Source organism: Vipera ursinii, assembly GCF_947247035.1.
Source record: "Vipera ursinii genome assembly, chromosome: 1".
NCBI lineage: Eukaryota > Metazoa > Chordata > Lepidosauria > Squamata > Viperidae > Vipera > Vipera ursinii.
The window spans coordinates 146,580,554-146,605,496 of NC_139512.1; the positions used below are offsets into that span (position 1 = coordinate 146,580,554).

General features: G+C 38.9%; 1 protein-coding gene across 4 annotated transcripts in view; it reads left to right on the forward strand.

The window, feature by feature from the left end:
- Positions 1-24,943, forward strand: part of GALNT13 (polypeptide N-acetylgalactosaminyltransferase 13) — a 238,940-nt gene that overhangs the window by 33,539 nt on the left and 180,458 nt on the right. For all 4 annotated transcript variants that reach the window (XM_083350454.1, XM_083350456.1, XM_083350457.1 and 1 more), the window contains exon 2: positions 678-924. In XM_083350454.1, the coding sequence (XP_083206580.1) occupies positions 783-924 (142 nt within the window). In that variant the 5' untranslated portion in view covers positions 678-782. The remainder of the gene's footprint in view (positions 1-677; positions 925-24,943) is intronic.

Here is a 24,943-nt window from a genome sequence, read left to right on the forward strand (position 1 = left end):
CTTTTCTTTTCTTTTCTTTTCTTTTCTTTTCTTTTCTTTTCTTTTCTTTTCTTTTCTTTTCTTTTCTTTTCTTTTCTTTTCTTTTCTTTTTTTCTTTTTTGAGCCAGCATACATTTCTGAAGAATGCCTTAAAGACATGCATAACCTGAATTTGGAAAACATCAAAGCAACCACCACTAAAATACACCTATAACGGAATATGGGAACGACTTGCAAGATTCTCTTTAATGTGACTTTGCAATAAAGTGAACGTTAGTACATCTGGGTGCTTTTTGTTTCACCTGCTTTGCAAGGCTGACAAATGATCTTGCAAATCTGAAAGAACATTTCTCCCCACCACCACCTTTACAGTCCAAGAAATTAGCCAGGGCCTTTCTGTGAAATTTGTTGCACCCATATTCCCTTCTGCAGATACAGTTGCCTCTTATCTGACTGTTGCATAGTCTTCTGCTCTTCCTCCCATCTCCCAAAGCCATTTTCAGATACTATTACACAACCAGAAAGTTTTTTTTTTCCTTTCTGAAAATCTGGCATGCATTTCTCGTACACAGTGGATGACAATAAAAACGAATAAACATGTTTTTAAAAGAAAACAGTAAGAGATGAAAATGTTTGTGTTTTATGAAGTTGTTTTACTTGTCAGCTAATTCTGTTCTTTTGCTTTTCTTATTTTTCAGTGGGATGTTCTCATCTGTGCATTCGAGCCAGCTTCCTTGGCTTGGATATAGCATCCTATTAGCACCTGCTTTTACTACAGCCTGTAACTAATAATTCAGTAAAGGATGAGGAGATTTGTCTACTGCAAGGTGGTTCTCGCCACATCTCTCATGTGGGTCTTGGTGGATGTGTTTCTCCTGTTGTACTTCAGTGAGTGTAACAAATGTGACGACAAGAAAGAACGGTCCCTGCTGCCTGCTCTAAGGGGTAAGATAAAACTTGGTGGTACTTGTTATCACCCTTGACTTAGGTTTGATTGTTGGTGAATGGTGCTAACTGTAATTTAAATGCCTAGGTAGAATACTTGAATTGGAATTGTTGGCTAGAATGATGCAACAGAAGTCCTTTAAACACATCCGACCTGAATGTTGTAAAATGTTTTCCCCATATAGGATCAAGCTTAAAAAGATGCTAAATGTACTGCAGCCTTCCTCAACCTGATGCTCTTTAGGTGTCTTGGGGCTGCAACATTACAATTCCCAGCCAGTTTACTCACAATCTGTGTGGACTAGAAATACACAAAATTATACTCTAATGTATCTGGAGAATAGCAAATTGGGGAATGCTGATGTGGGTTGTTATCTAAGGCCCTTCCATCTGGCATTTCAGTCAGAAATTCACAAGAGGCTCAAACAGCACTCTTCAACTTGAATTCTAAACAGTAATTGCACCAGTTAAATTTAAGTGTAAGCATGTGCTACAGTTCTTCAAGGGAAGGTAAATGATTCACAGAACTGTTTTCGGAGAAGAAACCCGTGACCTTCAAGATAAATTATAACTTTGCATTTTAAAGGTATTGATTAGCAAAATAACTGAAGTTTTTTTAAAGGTTGTTTTTGGTTTTTAATATTCCCTGATTTAATACACATTGTTTATGAATAAAAACAATATGGTTCATTATTATGAAATAAGTACCCAAAATAAATAATCTTTGTTCTAAATATCTGTGTGTGGATGTACACATCATACCATGCCATTCTCTTTTTGGCAAGCAACATTATGCTCTGAAAAAGAGCAAAGAAATAAGAAAGACAAAAATGTCCAGATAATGGACAATGCAATGCTTGGAGAAAGAAAAGAAGAGAAAGAATTGGAGAAAAATTAATACAAAGACTTGAAAATAGAAGTCGAGTGAAAAGAAAGCAAGGATAGCACCAATAGTAATTTGGCAACTTGGGGTGCAGTCCCAATATCATTGGCGTTGACAAAGTCACCACCAGTCAATTGCAAAAAGCAGCTTTACTTGGAACAGCTGACATCCTGTGAGGATACCTAACACCATCAAGCAACAACATCTACCTGCCCTAGGACTTGATAAATAGATAAAAGTCACAAATCCAGTCTATATATCTGGCTGACTGTGGACTAACAATAACAGTAATAAATTCATTAAATTTATATGCTGCTTGACTCTCAACAATTTTGGGTGGCTCACAACAAACAGTAATCAACAATCAAATAGTGAGCCAAAAAAATTAAAGACGTGATAATATAAAGAATCCGAACCATTCCTGTAAAATACAGTAGCAAATATAAGCTGTGGCAATTATGGACTAATCTTAATCTACGTAAAGTAAGCAATCATTCTAATTAATGTATAGTAAGCAATGTACAATAGGAAATCATTCTGTAAGCCACAAACCAAAGAGGCTGTAAGATTGGTTTGACAAACTAGTCATAATCAATTCTCCTTCCTAACTTTTTAATATAATTTATAAAAAGGAGCTGGAATGGTTCTGAGCCCCGAATTGGATTGGGATATATCACTTCTAAAAGGCCCTTTTAACTACTTTCATTTATAAGAGAGAGGGGAAATGCAACCCATCTGTTTAATGAATAATGGAGATGTCAACATATTTCCTGATTTGTAGACCAAAGATGAGAATAAATCAGTAATCTCTACCATGCTCTACATATACAGTAGCTGCAGCCTTTAGCCTATTTCGCTAAAAGTGGATGTTCCTGACGTATTGCTTTAAAATGAAATGATCAGTTTCTCATTCCTTCAACTGATTCAATTTGCCCAATTGCAAAGGCCCAAGAAACCTGATGCAGCAAAATTGTCTCTTTTCTGGGGAAGATCGGAAAATATTGTTTTGTTTGTCTGAATCTTTTAAAGAGAAGTATTATCATCACACTGAATTCATTAAGCTAGGGCATGAACTACTAGGTCATGAATTTTATGTGATAAATGGTTCGTTCAGCTTCAGAATTTATTACAAAAATAATTAAATCTGATACTTACACAATGCAGCATTTCTTATTAAATTCCAGCACAGTTCTGTTCTGTGAGCACATGTCGTAATGTGACTTAATGATATCCATCTGCTGTTTCCAAGTAAATGTTTCAATGATTGTCTACTCTTCTGTGCTGGAGCTATAGTCATAGGGCAGATCTTTTTACCTATCTAGAAAAGTGGCTATGTCTTTAAAGAACGTTTTGTATAGAGCTTTGCTGTTTCGAAATAATTTTTGTGTTTTTGACAATACAGTTTTGAACATGCCACAAGATGCATCCCCAAAATATATAGTGACAAACAGTTTCCCAAATTGCAGGATCCAATCTAGGTCGTGCGAGAGCCCATCTTCAGGAAACTTCTCTCTAGGCTAGAGAAAAGTTCCTCAGGGATGGGATCTAGCATGAGTCTGAAAGCTCGGAAGACGAAACCTCTGGTCCCGGCGGTGACCGACCCAGATTGGATTCTGCCACATTATCCTGGAACACGTATATTCGCCTTCATGCATAATTTCTAAATTCTTCAAAGTTACATTCAAGAAGATTTAGGACTGGTACTAGTAAGAAATGAGAAATGCCTTTGTACCAAGTCCAGGGGGCTCCATTTGACTCAGTTTTGTCTACACTAGTGATACTTTTCTGGCAATCTGGACAAGACCTGCACTTAGGTCTTCCCAGTTAGAGGCGCTGCAAGTGGAACCTCTGGATATAAAATTTTTGCTCTGACCTTTTCCTGTTATTCAGTGGCTTCAGCATTCTGGACTTCAAATTTATTTTACTGGGTGTTCTATTGGAGTCGACCAGCTTTGATTTGTTTTCCTGTAGTGCTAAAGTTTGCAACTTGCACAAATGCTGTGTTTAAAATGCAGGATGTGCAGTGAGTTTTACATGTGAGAGTTACTTTTTTGCATTGTTATTTGGGTGGGCAGACGCATGTGTGAATATTCTTTTCTTGGCTGTGACTTTGTACTGGGGAAAATTCCCTTTGCCTTGCTGAAGCTTCTGAATTGCTTGCAGTCTTACAGTATATTGTTCTGTGTTTTAAATATTAAATGGATGAAAGAGACCATTTAGTAACTGCACATTGATTTGCTTGATCTTTAGGTATAATCCTACAGTGCAACTCGACACAGCTACCCATAAGTAAGCCCATTGTTTAAATGTATACTCCAGTATGGTATTAGAAGCATCTGTATATACCTGTGCTTTCAGATCCAGTAACACCTAAATTGACCCCACCTTTACCAGATGCAACAAACTCAATTTCCATTCAGGTATCCTACCAAATACAGATAAAGTCTCTGATTAAAAGTGGTGCTAATAATTCACTTATAGAACACTTATATTTTTATACATTTGCATACAGACCTGAACACCCAAATAGGAGAGTATATGTCATTTTTGGACATAGATATGGCAAACTTGGATTTTATGGTCGTGAGGAATAAACCCCCTTCCCCCAAGTGTTCTCTTAAATCCTCGTTCAGTTGTACATTTCAAATAGCTTTCTGTGAGACCTGGAGAAGCATGTGTATCATTAAACCCTTAATAAGTTTAAAGTGAGTGAATTTAAAATATATGTGAAATACTATTATTTTTTGTTAAGATTTTAGTAAAGTAGAGCAGTAATATTTGAAAGATCCTACAGCAAAACACTTCCTCAATCTCCCACCTACTGGTACCACTTATTTACTTTGTTAACCATCCACACATACACAGCCATGCTGTTGTCCACTCCAACCCCCTGGTATGCCACTGATTTATTGTCAGTGGCAGTCTTTCAACATCATTTCATGGTATACAGATTAATAGTAAAGTCAGAACCCTTGTTCTTATGCTACTCTTTATACTGTAGTTTCTGATCAAAAAGCTTAGCAGAAGTAAGCTCCTGGCAGCACATATAGTATATTTACAATTTGAAACAGTGTTTTGAGTTTCAAATGGATTGTTCTGATCCATGGGAAATGTTCCAGAGTTGTTACAGACATACTACAAATATTGTCTTTTGATACAGCTTTATTTCAGCAGGTTCATTTCAAGCCTAGAGCACTTCCAATAAAGGCTAAGTAGCTGTTTTAAATTCCTCTCCCCTATCCCCTCACAGCCTATGCATCATGGATGAAAGTACAGATACAGTCATGGCCGAAATTGTTGGAACCCCAGAAATTTTTCCAGAAAATCAAGTATTTCTCACAGAAAAGTATTGCAGGAACACATGTTTTGCTATACACAGGTTTATTCTCTTTGTGTGTATTGGAACACAACAAAAAAGGGAGGAAAAAAAGCAAATTGGACATAATGTCAAACAAAACTCCAAAAATGGGCTGGACAAAATTATTGGCACCCTTAACTTAATATTTGGTTGCACACCCTTTGGAAAAAATAACTGAAATCAGTCACTTCCTATAACCATCAATAAGCTTCTTACACCTGTCACCCGGAATTTTGGACCACTCTTCCTTTGCAAACTGCTCCAGGTCTCTCTTATTGGAAGGGCGTCTTTTCCCAACAGCAATTTTAAGATCTCTCTGCAGGTGTTCAATGGGATTCAGATCTGGACTCATTGCTGGCCACTTCAGAACTCTCCAGTGTTCCTTGCCATCCATTTCTGGGTGCTTTTTGACGTATGTTTGGGGTCATTGTCCTGCTAGAAGACCCAAGATCTCGGATGCAAACCCAGCTTTCTGACACTGGGCTCTACAGTGCGACCCAAAATCCTTTGGTAATCCTCAGATTTCATGATGCCTTGCACACATTCAAGGCACCCAGTGCCAGAGGCAGCAAAACAACTCCAAAACATCATTGAACCTCCACCATATTTCACTGTAGGTACTGTGTTCTTTTCTCCGTAGGCCTCATTTCGTTTTCGGTAAACAGTAGAATGATGTGCTTTACCAAAAAGCTCTATCTTGGTCTCATCTGTCCACAAGACGTTTTCCCAGAAGGATTTTGGCTTACTCAAGTACATTTTGGCAAACTGTAATCTTGCTTTTTTATGTCTCTGTGTCAGCAGTGGGGTCCTCCTGGGTCTCCTGCCATAGCGTTTCATTTCATTTAAATGTTGACGGATAGTTCGCGCTGACACTGATGCTCCCTGAGCCTGCAGGACAGCTTGCATTCCTTTGGAACTTGTTTGGGGCTGCTTATCCACCATTTGGACTATCCTGCGTTGCAACCTTTCATCAATTTTTCTCTTCTGTCCACGACCAGGGAGATTAGCTACAGTGCCATGGGTTGCAAACTTCTTTTTTTTTTATTGAAAAGTTTTAACATACATTTTATCTTTAACAATCCCCCCTCCCCCTCCCGTACCCATCCCTCCCTACCCCTCCCCCCCTCCCCCCCGACTTCCCAGAGCTAAGTACAAGGTATAAAAACAAAAAAACCCAATCATAAACATCCATAAACTCTAAAATCTATCACTCTCTAGCTCATATAGGATAACTACAAACACTATTACTATTAAATATAAAAAAAGAGAAAAAAAAAGAAAAAGAAAGGAAGACTTATTCAAATGCTACATGAAACTTCTTAGTCCCATATTTGTTCTGGATATACTCAATCCATTTTCTCCACTCCATAATATAACGTTCTTGCGAGTGATTTTTCAAGTAAGCTGAGATCTTTGCCATCTCTGCCAGGTCAGAAACCTTTCCATTCTTCTACAGTCGGCAGTTCCTCCTTCTTCCAATATTGACCTATTAAGAGTCTTGCTGCCGTAATTAAATTCAACATCAGCTTAGTGTCCACAACCATAGCATCTGTAATTATACCTAACAAAAAAAGTTGCGGACAAAACTTTATCCTTTGCTTGAAAATCTTCTGCATGTTCCACCAAATTTTTATCCAAAAGGCCTTGCAAACTTCTTGATAATGTTGCGCACTGTGGACAAAGGCAAATCTAGATCTCTGGAGATGGACTTGTAACCTTGAGATTGTTGATATTTGTCCACAATTTTGGTTCTCAAGTCCTCAGACAGTTCTCTTTCTGTTGTCCATGCTTAGTGTGGCACACACAGACACACAATGCAAAGACTAAGTGAACTTCTCTCCTTTTTATCTGCTTTCAGGTGTGATTTTTATATTGCCCACCCCTGTTACTTGCCCCAGGTGAGTTTAAAGGAGCATCACATGCTTGAAACAATCTTGTTTACCCACAATTTTGAAAGGGTGCCAATAATTTTGTCCGGCCCATTTTTGGAGTTTTGTTTGACATTATGTCCAATTTGCTTTTTTTCCTCCCTTTTTTGTTGTGTTCCAATACACACAAAGGGAATAAACCTGTGTATAGCAAAACGTGTTCCTGCAATACTTTTCTGTGAGAAATACTTGATTTTCTGGAAAAATTTCTGGGGTGCCAACAATTTCGGCCATGACTGTAGTTCTTGAATGATGACCACAGTTGAGCTCAAAATTTCTATTGCTAAGCAATAGAATGACTTTTGCTCCATTTTATGACCTTTCTTACCACACTTGTCAAGGGAATCACTGCAGTTGTTAAGTTAGTAACACGGTTGTTAAGTGAATCTGGCTTCCCGATTGACTTTGTCAGAAGGTTGCAAAAGGTGATCAAATAGCTCCAGGATCCTGCAGTCATCATAAATATGTATTAGTTGTCAAGCATCCGAATTTTGATCATGTGACCATGAGGGTGCTGCAATGGTCTTAAGTGTGAAAAATGGTCATAAGTCACTTGTTTCAGTTGTAAGTCGAGAACTATCTGTAAATATTCATGGGGACCTTATGTCTATGCATTGTACATTATGCAAAGATGTCCTAACCTTGTGATGTAGTTTGCTTTTGCAGAGCTGGCTCTTGCCCACTTTTACACATGTTACTTAATCATTGTGTGGCGTGGCTAGTAAAATGTTGGACCAGAAAATTGTGGCATAACTTTTTATGTATCAGGACAACATTATTTCTTTTGTTGTGAATTTATTGGAACAAAACTGGGTTGATCATGTGATTTAAAGAATAATTTTTTTAAGATAATCTGATATATGACCTCCATCTTCTTGAAGTCAAAGAGATTAAAATATCCTAATTGGGGTAGAATTATACCTTCAGTTAATACTTTATTTGAATGTTATCTTTGCTAAATAACAAATCAAAGATTAAAATGTTTTTCTCATTCCTGGCAGTGAAATCTGAAGCATCTTAGTTTGTTTTTCTTGCCTGTTATGTTTTATACTGTTAATTAGCAGAGGTTGGATTTGGATGCAAACATGGACTGTTTACCAAATATTACTAAATGCCACCATTACAGTTCTAGCTGCCTGTTTTACAGGCATTGTATGCTTTCCTGAATTAACTTTAAAAGAACTTCCCTAGATAGACACACACAAACATAACTATACAAATGTCCTCACCAGTATCATTTCATCTGCACAAGACATTGTCATTATATCCTGACTGAGAGGTTGGAAATATTCTGTATTTGCTTGGTGCTCTTTCAAAGTGATCTCAACTTAAGACGTGAAGGCATTAACTATGTCTTATCATAGTTCTCTGGCATTCTCGGGGGAAAATAAAATGTTCATAGTATTTTATCAGGTTAGACAAGTGCAGCATTAAGTCTCAAAGTGATAGACTTGAAAAGAAGTTATTACACCACTGATAAAACTTTATGATCCATTTAGAAGGATGAAAATGAAAATATGTCTTCTCATCTTAGTGAGTGAACACTTTTAGGTGTGTTGAAATATTGATTTGTTTGGCTGTTCAAGGTATGAACAAATTGACGACACTCCTCCCTTTGATAGATAGAAACAATGATACTGTAAGTCTTCTGACATTAGAGAATATCAAAATTAATTAGTTGAAACAGACTCATGAATATACCCAAACTGCATAAGCATATTAAGACATTTGGAGAGTCTTCTGACAAGTCTTCTATTTCTAGTTCTCATACCCTAGCTGAAGTTTACCTCAGGACTCCATTTTTCCCCTACTGAGATATTATCTCTAATCCCAGCATCCTGTGATGCAGCACATCAAATCAGAACTGAAGGAACTAATATCCCACTTCATCTGGTTGAGCTGGATCCTTTTGCAAACGCTCTGAGGAATTGTACTTTTAGACTTGCAAGATTGATGTCTGCTTGACCAGGTAGGCCAGACAGGAAACACATCCTGATAATAAGCTAATTCTATTTTATTGCAAAGCTGCATTAACAGAGTATTGCAAGTCTGAAAGTACAATTCCTCCACTGTCTCTTTTACGTCTTAAGAAACGAGGAAGGCTCCCTTTTGAGCCACTTGCCCTACCCATTATCCAGGTGCGAGCTAGTCTCTGTCTAATCTGATCACTCAGCAGCATCCCTTTGCCCATTTGCCCCATCTCCCAAGGTCTTTCCCACATTTCCTTAACAGCTTTAGATAATTATTGAACAGCAGTGGAAAGGGACCAAAAACAGAGTTGCTAATGGGTTAATTACCTTGTATTATCGTTGAAATGGAACCACAACCATTTGTTGTTGTTAGCTGCGAAGTCGTGTCTGACCCATCGCAACCCTATGGACAACGGTCCTCCAGGCCTTCCTGTCCTCTACCATCTTCTGGAGTCCATTTAAGCTCATGCCTACTGCTTCAGTGACTCCATCCAGCCACCTCATTCTCTGTCGTCCCTTTCTTCTCTTGCCCTCAACCTTTCCCAACATTAGGCTCTTCTCCAGTGAGTGCTTCCTTCTCATTAGGTGGCCAAAGTATTTGAATTTTAGCTTCAGGATCTGGTCTTCTAAAGAGCAGTCAGGGTTGATCTCTAGGACTGACCGGTGTGATCGCCTTGCAGTCCAAGGGACTCGCAGGAGTCTTCTCCAGCACCATAGTTCAAAGGCCTCAATTCTTTGGCTCTCAGTCTTTTTTATGATCCAACTTTCACTGCCATACATTGCAACTGGGAAGACCATAGCCTTGACTATACGTACTTCTGTTGGCAGGGTGACGTCTCTGCTTTTTAGGGTACTGTCTAGATTTGCTATAGCTTTCCTCCTGAGGAGCAAGCGTCTTTTAATTTCTTGTCTACAGTACCCATCTTTAGAGATGGCCTCCTTAGGGTGCCACCGGTCGGAGAATGTCGTCTGGTGGCCCCCAGGGGGAGGGCGTTCTCTGTGGGTGCGCCTGACCTTTGGAACCGTTTACCGGTTGAGCTCCGGATGGCTCCCGACCTTCGCTTCTTCCGACGTGATCTAAAAACCTATTTGTTTGAACAAGCCGGCCTGGTCTGATGGGTTTGGGTTTTAATTATTGTTTTAATGTAATTTATTTTTACATTTGGACACTAGGGTTTCATTTGTTTTTAATTTTGTATTTTGGTTATTTTGGTATTTATGGCCCTGTTCACCGCCCTGAGTCCTTCAGGAGAAGGGCGGTATACAAATTAAATAAATAAATAAATAAATAAATAAATAAATAAATAAATAAATAAATAAATAAATAAATAAATCTGCAGTGATCTTGGAGCCCAGGAAAATAAAATCTGTCACTACCTCCATTTCTTCCCCATCTATTTGCCAGAAATTGAGAGCGCTGGTTGCCATGATCTTGGTTTTCTTAATGTTTAGTTTCAACCCAGGTTTTGCACTCTCCTTCTTCACTCGCAACAAGAGGCTCTTTAGTTCCTCTTCACTTTCTGCCATTAGAGTGGTATCATCTTAGGTAGTCCTTACTGATATCATAGTTGACAGTAACAACAATCACTGATGCATCAAGTAGGACATGAGGGATGTACTCTTCCTATCAAAGTCCTGACAGCAATCTTGCTTAGATCTGAAACTTAGCTAAAAAGAGTCCAAATGAACCATTTCTAATAAAGTGGTTTGCAGCTGAAGCCTTACCACGAGCTCAACAGATTTCTTGGAAAAAGGAAGTTTGGGGGTGGTGGTGGGAGTTGAATGATATTTAGCAAACAATCCTGGGTTCAGGGAGAATTTCTTAAGAAGAACGGAGCAGCGGAGTCTCCTTCAAAGCTGCAACACCATCCCTGCCCAAAGAGAGATTTTGATAATCTAGATCCAGATTATCTGTCCCACATTAGCCCCGTGAAGGAACCAAGAGAGACATGGATCAAGACCACAAGTGTCAGGGCTTATATCAGAGAGTTCTGCTTTCTCAGAGCTCACAGCCCAAAAACAATCCTAAATAATAGCTCCAAGGTGTACCAGTCACCTCATTGGAATTTGTCCAGGAGGAATCAAGATATTGGAAAGTCTGTGGAATTTTGTTGGCAAATGGTCAAGTCCTCCTTCTCTTCCTTCACTAAAAGGAAATTTATTTCTCTAGCAGTTAACAGTTTGTCAATGTAATGAGAAGTAGGAATACATCATCATGATGTGTGGGCCAAACATGAGCTTATATCTGTATTTTGGTAAGACTCATCTTTGGATTTCCTGCACTGATATTTTAAGCATTTCAGATACTTCACCACCTGGAGTTTCCCAATTAACTAGGATATACCCTAGTATTGGCCCACAAAGAGTGGCTGTTTGAAGCAATTTTGTCAAGGGCCCAATTTGCCTCCTGTTGCCAAAGGTTAACAAGGTCCTCAGTTGAACTGCCTGTGGTATCATTGGGAAAAGTCCCAAATTTGCTCTGGAAATCCATCAGATCAGGCATTGAGGTGAACCGTCCTGTCGGGTCTAACCCTGCAGAAATCCTGAATGGCAAATAAACTAGAGTGGACCAAAAAGTGGTCCTACCATGGCACCAAGCTGGAGGCAATGCTCTCCATATCCAAACCACCACAATACTATACCAAGGTGAATATGTGGTCTTACATATGCCTTCCTGCATTTGTCACATACTGGAATAATGGTGATTATGAACGTCTTGGTTTTTGTTTCAGCCCTACAAGATGGACCAGATCAAGAAATAGGCTCCATGGAAGATTAAAAAAAAACCTACTTTTATTTAGATTAAATATAATAACATAATCTTGATGTCTGGTTATGCTTCTCTGTTTTTTATATTCATGAGAATTTGGAGGAATATCTGTCTTAAGACATTTGTGTAATCCTGCCCCATCATTTGGACCTATGCAATATTTTCCTTTATTTTACTTTGGTAATGAATCTTCCTTCTCTTCACGGTCATCCTTTTTATTTTCTGCACTTTCCCAGGCCCACACCCAAACCATGAATGGTGAAGTCACCCAACATTACAGGCATAATGATGCCAACATTCACCAGAGAACAATCCAACTGAGCATATTCAGTACACCAGAAATACACCCACCCTGTCCTTACAGCCCAATTAAACATCTGTCCACTCATATACCTCACCATCTCAGTAATGAAGTACTTTAGAGACTGATAAATTTTGAAATGACATTGTATATGGATTTGGTTCAAGATTTTGTATAAATTATAAACACATCTTGTCAATAGAAAAGTGGAATATTGTTAATTTAAAACGTTATGCTCAAATACAGTTGAGTTACAGGTGATCCGTGCTTAATGATCCTCATTGTGACCTTAATGACCCTAATTGCAATTGCACCTCTGAGTGAAACAGTCACTAAATGAGAAATCATGTGACTGCGACTGCTTTTTGGCTGAAAAGCGACACATCTACTCTGTTTCACACCTTTGACTTTTGTTTGCCTCCTAACACTTTGGAATGCTCGAGTCCTTATTGTTTTGTACACATCAAAAAGCAATATGACCATTCCCCAACCTAGGGGTGGAAGCCTCTGGCCTGCTCTGGGAACAGTATTCTCTTTAAATCTCTTCCTCTCCAATCTCTCTACTCTGCGAGGAGAAGGAAGAAAACCAAGCAATTTCTATAGGCGGTGTCTCCTTTGCCTGACTCTTTCCCACTGCCGATGTGATCATATTGTTCTCAGTGTGTACAAGCGCACAAAGCTTAGTCTCTTGAAATTCCTTTCCAGTCTGTTTCTGTTCCATGAGAAGGGTGTGTGTGATTGGTAAGTGAGGACTACCTGTACTTTATCTTGTTTATTTATAGAATTTATAAATTGGTTCTGGGTGGTGAAGAAGAACAATTACTTAGATGAATTTCTGGAAGATGAGTTATTTTCAAACTTCAAATCATTCTGCTTGAATATTTTTTTGGAGTGTTTCATGTAGCTAGCTACGTATGTGTATATGCATTTTTAAACAAATACAAACATGTTAAGTAGCTTCAGTTTTTTCATTTGCCTTGCGTAAAAATGACTTGTTGAATCTTTGATTGCATAATATATTGTATTCTCTTGCTTCGTCACTTATCCATCAAAGGTGGAAGACTTTTCTGTATGTCATGGGTCCTATCTGTAATATACAGATAAACTCAGATTGCCTGCAGGGATATTTGTGATGCTGGGTGAGTTAAGCTGAAGCAAATAGCATGTCACTTTTGGCATGTCTGCTCTATTGTCCACCTAGGCCATTAGGACATACAGCTGGAGTCCACCTTGGTCAGTCTGCTAGGGCCAATTGATTCCTGGGGGAATTGCTTTTAGTCTTAAGTCATTTTCCTTGCCTGTCAGCATAGGACACATAAAATGGTCTTGTGCATGCACTCATCCATGATTTTATCTGCCTTTGAAGGATGGTCCCATGAAACAATAAACAGTTAACCATAAGAATGGCTTTTCAGCAGGTTGATAGCTAAGAGGCCTAGGCAATGCAGACAGGACTGATTCAACAAGTGGTCATTTCTAGCTATAGTATGTTGACTGCCTAGTGGTTAAGTAGATGGGAATGGGGGATCAGAACAAACTTTGTTCCCCCTATAATCTGTACCATTGGTATAGTAAGGGTGGTTATTTATATATTTTAATGTTTGTACCACAATCCTAGTGGACTAATAAATAGTAAATAAATAGTAATAAATAGTAAATTAGAATGAACTTTAAAACTACAGGTACGGATATATAAGCACATGTATGTTAGAATAAGGTGAGTATTTGGGGTTCCAAGTTCTGGAGGACACTTTCACAAAAAGTATTCCAGGACAACATGATGGCTGTTTTTAGGAACTCTCCTTTGATATGAACATATTGTAAAGGCCCCAAGAAAATCCTGATCTGTAAGATAATTTGTGCCTTTCCCAGCTGCTTTTTCATGGGCTGATATTTGGTTGATGTTTGGGGAAATTATTGTAAAAATGCAAAGTCTATGGTGAAATGGCTTTTCTGTTGGGCCATTTGGACACACACACACACACACACACAGACAGACACACAGACAGACACAAATCAGACAAGCATCTCTGGAAATGCCAAGAATAGCTTTGCATGCAGAAGAGCTCAGATTAAATTGCAAGTAAGTTCAAGGTAGAGTCAAGGAGAATCATCAGAAAATTTGAGCAATGCAAAGGATCTGGCTGATGTTGAGGATGTTCCTGGAATTAGAGCCTTGAATTTGGTTATGTCCTGGATTTATTTTGTCAGTTGGTAATTATTTTATTTAAGCTATGTTTAAACAGAGGTGTGTATACTTTATCTCAGCTTCATCCAGTCTATACACCAGAGGCAGGTCAAGGACTCAGATGACCTTCCAAACCAAGGTGCAGCCACCACTTAGATTATTTTGAGAAATTAAATTCACGTATCACATTTCTAAGCATTTATGTGTGGTCTGCTTCAGCTGTGTGGAACTTGAATTGGCACAGTATGTGGTGCTACGAAGTACGCTCCCCCCCCGTTAGTGATCATTGTTCTTTGTTTCTTGGATGACAAATGCATTCTTTTAAGGTATGCAACTTCCCAGAAATAGGAAATATTTAAGGACACCTTACGGAAAGATGATGATGCAGACTGGCAGATTTTCTATTCTGGTATTTAGATAATTCTGCTTATCTTGTGCAAAATTTATGGCATCATTTATAACTTATACCTTTTGAGAGACAAAAAAGTTTATGCATTTCAGAATCCATTTTTAGGTGTATGTGTGTGTGTCTATGTGTAACTTTGGGTTTCTTTGAGTTCATCTTGGCTTATCTGGAGAATCTTTACCACTCTATTTTAAAGTTTGGTGCTGGGTGGATATCACTTAAAATATTACTTTATACTATCAAATTGCCTAGAAAATATTCTTAGGTTATATTTTCCTTCAGTGTAATTATTTACCTTTTATCAGGCCTGTAAGATCTAGGCCAGGGGTGTCAAACTTGCAACGTCACGTGACATGTTGCAGTGTATCATGACTATTTTGCCATTGGCGGCAATGGGGTGGGCGCGGTTTTGCTATGATGAATCTGGGCTGCGGGCCAGCAGTTTGACATATCTGATCTAGGCTGCAAAATCTGAGATGACCAATAAGATGGCAGCAATGAGATTTTTTTTAACCCTTTAAAAGCCATCTAGTGATCATCTAGACCAGGGGTAGGCAACCTTGGCTCTTTTATGACTCGTGCACTTCAACTCCCAGAATTCCTGAGTCAGCATAGCACAAGTCATAAAGGAGCCAAGGTTGCCTACCCTAGAACATAGGTATCAAACTTGCCACATCATGTGATATGTCATAACGTATCACAATGTTTTTTACATTGCTGGAGCTGAGGTGGGTGCGGTCTGCGTATGATGCAACCGGCCTGTGGGCTGGCAGTTTGACACCCCTGATCAAGACTCTAGAGCAGGGGTGGGGAACTATGACCCCTTTATGACTTGTGGACGTCAACTCCCAGAATGCCATGCTAACTCAGGAATTCTGGGAGTTGAAGTCCACAAGTCATAAAGCGGTCATAGTTCCCCACTTCTGATCTAGAGGTATGTAGCCCCGGTAGGGTAGCTCTACTTGAATGAAAATTCATAAAATCAGAAGCCTTGATTTTTTAAAAGTTTTCTACATGGGCCAAAGTGCAGCCTTCTTTTAATTCATTGTTATACTGGCATATTGTTGATTGTAGTTCATTTTGTGATGTTTTTTGTTTTGCTTATAACTAAATAATAAAATAAAATAAATACATAAAAATAAAATAAATTAATTAAAAATACCAAATAAAAAAATAAAAAATTGGAAGTAGTATTACAAATACTACCAAATAAAAAATTAGAAGTAGTATTACAATACTAATAGTTCCATAACCTCCTTGTCTCAAATACTTTGCTAGAAGGCTTGCTTCACATCTATAAGTAAATGCTGCAGGAATAATTTAAACACGTTCAGATTTAGCTCACTTCAGATAATGGGGTTGATAGTTATTGCTTTAAGAGGGAAATAGGTACCAAGTTGTAATTTGCAGTATAGTAATTTGTTGCTTATGGGTAGTCCTGTCATGATTGGATGATTGTAATTAAACTTGTCCCTAAACTTTCCAGGAAGCAAAGGAGTTCATCAAAGTGGGTGTATGTTCTCCTTCCTTCTCGTATAAAATCAGATGTGAATTGGTGCCACACTTTTGCTTTGGAGAACTCAAAAGCATTCAGCAAGGATAAAGCCATAAATTAACAATTTCAAATGACCTGTACTATATAACAATATAACAGCAGTGAAAAACAGAATAGAACAGAAATAAATTATTCAGAAACCAGAGACTGCTGAAATTCAGTTCAGCGAAACAGCAATTCACAGCCCAAATGCTCTCCTGAAAAGCTAAAGCTTCACCAACTTGCAGAAGGCTATAATTAGAGAAAAGATGAAGCAGCCTATTCTCTTTAAAAAACTGAATTCCACTAAAAACTAGTTAAGTTCAGCTGCCGAAGGGGCTTTTTTCTTAGTTTTAAGTGTATTTCTAGGGTATTCAGAAATTTAGAATAGAATAGAGCTGGAAGGGACCTTGGAGGTCTTCTAGTCCAGCCCCCTGCTCAAGCAGGAGAGCCTACACCACCTTAGACAGGTGGTTGTCCAGTCTCCTCTTAAAAATCTCCAGTGATGGAGCACCCACCATTTCTGGAGGCAAGCTGTTCCACTGGTTGATTGTCCTCACTGTCAGGAAACCTCCTTAATCCCAGGTTGCTTCTCTCTTTGATTAGTTTCCAACCATTGTTTCTTTTCCTGCCCTCTGGTGCTTTGGCGAATAACGTGACCCCCTCTTCTTTCTGGCAGCCCCTCAAATACTGGAACACCGCTATCATGTCTCTCCCATTTCTTCTTTTCTTTAGACTAGCTAGCCAAACTCAAGTCCCGCAGGAGTTCTTCGTATGTTTTAGTCTCCAGGCCTTTGATCATCTTGGTTGCTCTTCTGTGAATGAGAAAAGGTGATCTTTCAAGTATACCTGGGTCTCTAATTATTCAAGTAATTTAAAAAAATCAGTACGTACTTTGAGTTATGCCTCATAGCTAACCTTTATTTATATTTCATGTTTCTTGACTGCCTCAAGGAAGAGCTCTGGCCAGTGTATAGGAAGACCACGTAGGCATTCCAACTGAAACAGCAGTGAAATATGTCCCCCAGGGTTCCTATTTGTTCCTCTTCTCTGGCATAAGAAAGACTTTTTCCCCCCTATTTCACAATTGGGGTGTTTTGGGATTTATTTTGGTGATGATTTTGAATTAACTTCATTGGCAGTGATAGAGTGCTATTTCCTACGTGACATAATTGCACATCTCTCTCTTGTTTTGTAGTTTCCCTGTTTCTAATTCACAAAAAAAAATCCACGGGAGAAGTTTTCAGATTTAATTGGAATTCATTAGGTTGATCTGAATTCCTTTGGGAAACTAAGGGTACTGCAGATTACTAAATAGATGATGGTGTGTTTAATGAAAGGATTTTTTCACATGCATGTGGAACTTGGTCTCCTTGTAACTAAAGCAGGCTTGCAAGGAGCTTGCACTCATGAGGATTTCACTGGGATTTATGTGAAATATTTTGAATTATCAGTTTTGCAGAGTGACATATTTTCTTTTAAAAAACCCCAAAGTTCTGTGTGATTAGAAACAAAACCCCAGATCCCGTGCGGATGTAGATGTTGAGTAGAAAGTAATACAGAAGGGGGACTTAGAAATACTGTATGCCTGCAAAGCCATCCTTGATTTCTGTATAGTTGAGATTTTATTTGCTTGGGCATTATCTACATGAAAATTGAAAATAAAGATTAAATATCAAAAACACATATCCGGATCCTCACAGAAATGGCAACTTGAAAACAAATAACGCCAGGTTAAACTCAGTGAACACCAACCTGTTTTTTTCTAGTTTCTCTTCAGGGTGTTTAATCTTGTATGGGAAAAAAAATTAGAAATATTTTATTTTAGGGGATGTCAGTGTCAGTGTTCTGTTTATAAGGGCTTCAGGTGTGGGTGTGCCAAGTGAGGGTCTTGTGATGGGTCAGGTGTCAGTCATCAGAGAGGTTTGTGGTGGGTCTTTGTGATGGGGAAGTTACCTCAGGCCAGGGTCATTGAGAGGTGAACTGTTGGTGGGAGGGGGAGGGGGGGTTGCCTGGGTTGGTTGGCGGTCAGTGCTAAAAATATTTTATTTTATTTTATTTAAGTTACATATATGGCTGCCTAACTTGAATACTGTGACTTTGGGCAGCTTGCAACAAAAAAATTAATAGATAAATTCCTTTAAAATAAAAAAAAACCCTTAATAGGTGACTAGGAATTTAATGTAGTTGAAATGAAGTGTTCCTGCTTGTTTGTTCTGGTGTTTCCAGTGCACTGTTTTACTGTAGCCATTCATAGATCCACACAGAATCTGATCTTTGAATGTGGTCTAATAGGTATTTTATATATCCTGCCAATTCTCACCTCATGCACCTAAAAAAAAATTCCAGACGAAGGTTGGCTGAGAAGCTAAAATGGATGAATCTAGTATAGGGCAAATGTTGTTAAGTTGTTTGATTGGGACAAAGAAAGAAGTGCTGGGAATCTAAATAAAGCAGAAGAAAATAAAAAAGTAAGAAACAGAATTTAAAAATATCATAGTGATAATTAGGTAAGCCAGTTTGCTTGTCATGGTTAAGGTACCAGGCTAGAAACCAGGCAGTTTGTGAATTCTAGTCCTGCCTTAGGTATCAAAGTCAGCTGGGTGACTTTGCGACAGACAGTCCCTCTCTTTGAGCCCACAATGTCAGGCTCAGGCCTCAAGCATGCTGAACAGTTCCTATCCCAACCAAGGGATCAACACTAGACTGATCTGAGAAAATGTAGACAAGCATTGCCACAAAAATGCTAGGAAGAAAAATATATTGGTGGTTATAAGTAAAGAGTTTGCTCAAAGAATGATAATTCTGAGGTACCGCACCATATTTAGTGGGAGAAATACATTTTTTCCTCACAGTTATTACCAGTGGATGGGTGGTGATGTATATGTGAGTCACCTCAATGATACTTCTGACCTACATTTTCCAGGCATGCATATACAAACTTGGGTGATGTGGGTAAGTCCTTGAAACTGCTGCAGTGAGTATTTAAGAGGATGTGGTCCTTGTTGAAATATACTTCTTAGGAGTCAGGACTACTGAACTTGGGGAGACTCACTGCATGCACCTCAAATGGCTCATACCAACCTGTTTCCTTTGCACAAAGGGAAGGAAGGAAGAGTTCAAGACTCCTGATTTCTTCACAAGTTATGAAAAAAACGATGGGCAATTCAAATCCGTTTTCAGCATTGCAAAAGCCCTCCTTTTATTTCACCTGGAAGTGGCTGAGCACAGTGGACTTTTTACGTAATATGCGTGTTTGCATTTATCCTCACGGAGTAGCCGTGAGTGTGTGAAAACTCCTTTGTATGTGTATATACAACACACTTGCTAGTGAGAGAACAGGTTTTGGATGGACAGAGGTTAGGTACGTTCGTTGTGCAAATTGGGTCCCTTATTTAAAGCCAATTAATGGCAATCAGTTACTGGACATGTCATTTCTGTAAATATTTAATTTCTCCATAGCTGTGTTACACGCTTTCATGCCATGTACCCGGATATATAGATTCTTGTTGGGGACAATGAGGTTCAGGATTATTCTGGGAGGAATCTGGCAATTCTAGATAAATTATGGATCAAAACTCAAAGGTTCTATCTCATTTTCTTTCTGGGGAGGGAGAGATTGTTTTAAATTCAAGGTTAACTTTCTTCCAGGTAATACACTATTAAAATTCCTATTGTCGTCACATCTCTTTGCTACAATTCAACAGCAATTGCAACCTTTTACTATTATATCAGTGGAATAATGGAAGTTAGGATGGCCTAGCCTAGCATATGGTGACGGGTAAAGATTGTTACTACTGGTAGGTTTGGACAGTTATGAAGTGTCAACTGTCTTTTCAAGAATCAAATTAGTCAGGATAACAATAATACTTTAAAACTCTTAACTGCACAAAAAAGAGTACAATTTACTAGATGATTCACAGCTTGCAGGAACAGAGCCCATCTAAGCAGCTGCATCTTTTCCTGGGACTGTAAGGTGGAAGGAATTGCTGAATGATGCTATGTTCATGCTAATTTCTACTCCAAGACATCGTCCCCCCACCCTCGTTTGCATCTGAAATGCTCAGAGCCTGGCAATTGACCATTTAACGTACTGTATAAATTGGGCAGATACGTTTAATGTTAGATTGTCAGTTTTTTTAAAAAAAAATCAATGATCATTCACTGGATAAATGTATATGTTGCACATTCTCTTATAACTAAATTTGAATTCAAAGGTAGGAAGGAAGGCTATTTCATATTTTCTTAAGTTTGGGAAGATCATTGTTTATATTACCACCCTATGCAAAGCCTGAAAGAAGCAATTTGATGATGATGATGATTAGATGCTATCAAGAGCCTTGGTGGAGCAGTGGGCTAATGCCTCCTTAAGTAACACCAGCTGCCTGCAATTAGTGCAGGTTCGGGTCCCACCAGGACTCAGCCTTCCATCCTTCCGAGGTAGGTAAAATGAGGACCCAGATTGTTGGGGGCAATAAGCTAACTTCGTAATAATGCCGCTTGGGTTGTGTGTGAAAGCCCTAATAAGCAGGCATATACATAGAATGAAGGCTACTGCTACTGCTAAGCTTGTAAGCCGCCCTGAGTCTTCGGAGATGGGCGGGATATAAATGGAATTAAAAAAAAAAGTTGCTGTTGACTCCTAGTGACCTCATAAATAGATTTTCTCCAGGATATTCATTGACTGTTGCTATTTTGTGGAAAACCGCAACAGTTTGTTGTTTTGCTTTCCCTTCCTATGTACAGGTAGTCCTTGACTTACAACAGTTCATTTAGTGACCATTCAAAGTTACAACAGCACTGAAAAAAGTGTTTTATGACAATTTTTCACACTTACGACTGTTGCAGCATCCCCATGGTCACGAGATCAAAATTTGGATGCTTGGCAGCTGACTCATATTTATGACGGTTGCAATGTCCCAGGGTCATTTAGTGACCATTCAAAGTTACAACAGCACTGAAAAATGTGGCTTATGTTTGTTTTTCATACTTAAAACTGCTGCAGCATCCCCATGGTCATGTGATTTACATTCGGATGCTTGACAACTGATTCATATTTATGACGGCAGCAGTGCCCGATGGTCATGTGATCCCCTTTTGCAATCTTCTGACAAGCAAAGTCAATGGGGAAGCCAGATTCACTTAACAACCGTGTGACTGACTTAACAACTACAGCGATTCACTTCTCAACCGTGGCAAGAAAAGTCGTACGATGGGGCAAAACTCACTTAACAAATTTCTCACTTAGCAACATAAATTTGGGCTCAGTAGTGGTTGTAAGTTGAGGACTACCTGTACACTTCAATCGAATATACTGCTTTACTATCATAATATTTACACAAGGGGAAAGCAATCTTAAGGAACCTAATAAAGATATTCAGAGATGGAGACTTTGCGTGACATTCTGTACCAGTTACAAGTTTTTCTTTATCAAATCTTGGGCACACAACAAGAAGTACAGTACTGAATAATAGGGTTGTGCACCCAGGAAATTCACTCATTAGAGTTTGTGATTTTTAAAGCAAATGCCTTGTCTGAGCCTTGTGTAGAAACCTGGGCGGAAAAAAGGCGATTTTAATGAATAGTAGAGCATTTTATATTACCAGCGTGATGTCTGAAACACTTCTGAATCATTTCCAAAGTGTGCATAGCTCTGTTTAATAATTAGTTGCTTGTTGTTAAGTCCTGATTGAAGACTACATTTTAACTTATGCTGATGTTGCACATCAACACTAGATTCTCGTGTTGGAGCATACTCTAGAAGCATAATTATGATCCTATATTTGAGATGAATTCAGTTATTGCCTTTAAATAATTTTCCCTTGGCTTTCCTTGGAAGGAATTTTCTACAAATGTAACATATTCTTCTACTTGGTTTCCTCCAAATGCCCAGTAGGGATTTAGACTTTAGATTTAGTCTCTTCTTTCATAAAGCTAAAGTTGAAATACATCACATTTGGAGGGCATGAGGTTGGGAAGGTGTGTGTGTGTGTGTGTGTGTGTACATTCTATACCATAAAAGCCTACTGTTAATGACTCTTACCATTGTGATGTATATTATTCTGTTGATTTTCCTGCAGTTCAGTTTCTATATTTTACAGCCTCAGGAACAGGATCAGGAGCAATGCACAGAAGCAAAACACATTTATAGCTTGCAGTAAATGGGTGTCCATTCCTTCCTGTGGATAATGAACAGCATTTTTCTACTCCTTCGGTAACATCACAAACATAGAGTGGTTTCCATTTGTATCCAGTTGCTTACCTATTCAGTTTTCCTCTCCAGCTCAGCAGCAGAACTGTCTCCCTAGGAAAGCATGTTAGTCTAATTAAGTCTTCTACATTCTCACATGGTCAGATAGCTCTGCTGTTTGCACAGAAGACTGAGTAGCTTTCTTGTTATTTCCTGCCAAATTTGATGTGCGGGTCTGTATTTCTTCTCTGCCTTCCTTCTCTGGTAACGTCAGCAGCAATACGAAGTGCTCTGCTTGAGCTCATGTGAATGCGAGTACATTAGAATCCTGGATTCTGTTCGTGCTAAATAGAATTGTTCTTAGGAAGCATGCAAAACTATGACGTCTTCACTTTGGGGTGAAATGTTTTTGTTTTGCTCTGTGGAGAGAACACTAATTACTAGCATACTAATAAACGTTGAAACAAATGCAACTTGTGTATTTGGATGCTGTAATGTTCTTTTCTTTGAATATGGTAGTCAGGATGATGATTATTCCAAGTAATAAAGATAATGGACTGTTCAGAGGATATGGCCTTTTAACAGGACATGCTATTCCTGAAAACTTAATGCCCATTGTTAAATTTTTATTGTTCATGTGAAATAGGCCATGCAATACTCACATGTTCCGTGTATCCAAGAAGTCCAGTCTATTAATCTTTAGAAATGAAGTGAAAGATCGTGAGAGATAATTTTATTTTGCAAAGGGCTGTTTCACCCAAAATTTTAATTTTTATATAAACAACGCATTGTCTTATGGTTCAATTATTTAGAGTAAGATTTTCAACCTTGATTTTCTGAATGAAAAAGCTAAAACAACAGCAGACATGCAGATATAGCATCATATTCTATTTGTGTACATTACCTTCTATTATTATTTGCTAATGTTTGTAGGTAATCTTAGGTTGAATAAACAGGGGCATTTTTTTGCATACTTTGAAAAAATAGCATTTTCAGTATCAAGTACAGGTAGTCCTCGACTTAGAACAGTTTGCTCAGTGATGGTTCAAAGTTACAACGCCACTGAAAAAAGTGACTTAGGACCATTTTTCACATGTATGGCCTTTACAGAATCCCCATGGTCATGTGATTTACATTCAGATGCTTGACAACTGACTCATATTTGTGACAGTTGCAGTGTCCCAAGGTCATGTGATCAGTAAAGTCAGTGGGGAAACCAGATTCACTTAACAACCATGTTCCTAAAGGTCATTGGCAGTTCCCTCCCTCCCATCCAGGACATAGCATAGAAGTGTTGCTTGAACAGGGTCCGTAAGATTATCTGGGACACTACTCATCCTCTTCACAACCTGTTTTCCTTCTTACCTTCTGGGAGGAGGCTTCATGGTCTCCGTAGCAGAACATCCAGATTCAATCGCAGTTTCATTCCATACAGCATTAACCTTGTGAACTCTCAGGCTTCCTCCTTCCGTTATATATTCAAGATGGACAGTATTTAATATTTTATAGTTATGTATATGTAGGGGTGGGTCTATACATATGTTGTATGTAGTATGTTTTAGGTGTGCGTCATGTATGTGTTTCACTTTGAGAGCGGGCAACTAAATTTCATTGTTGATGTGTGCCGTTGTGCCCACTGTAAAAATGATAATAAAGATTATCTTATCTTAAATTAACAACTGCAGTGATTCACTTAACAAATGTGGCAAGAAAAGTTGTAAAATGGGGCAAAACTCAATTAACAAATTTCTGACTTAGCAACATAAATTTTGGGTTCAATTGTGGTTGTACATCAAGGACTACCTGAAGCTGCAAGAGGTAAGACAGTAATAGCAATTCAGTGACCAAACTTGATTTTTATCCCCAGTAGAGGTGATGCTTATTGTGCCAGAGAATCATGAAAGTTACTTTAGAAATCATCTAGTCCAGACATGTCAAACACAAGGCCCGGGGGCCGGATCCGGCCCGCAAAGTGGTTTCATGCGGCCCGTGAAGCCATCCTGGAAACAGTGAGGGAACGGCCCCCACTGCCTTGGCCCTGGCCCAGAGACCCTCCTTCTGCCAGAGACCCTCAGATCTATCCCACTCCTGCCCAGGCCCCCATAGGCACCCTTGATGCGAACGATGTAGAGCTGGCCATGCCCACCCAGTAGGCCATACGCACTCTAGCCACGCCCACCCTGGCCATACCCACCCGGCCCCCTGAGGGCAACCACAATGCTGATGCGGCCCTCAATGAAATTGAGTTTGACACCCCTGATCTAGTCATTTAGATCCAGGATCTAACTAGACTAATCACCATCCAACTTCTGTTTAAAGACCTCTCTAAGCAAGGCAAATTCACTCTGCAGCCTGATCTGACAGCTCAAGACTGTATTTAGCAATTGTGTTATAGTGCTGGTGAATATTTACCTTAGGGTGGACAAGGTCACATACTGTATACACCATATTCCTTTCAGGAATACTATTGTCAAGCCAGGTTTTCTCTGTC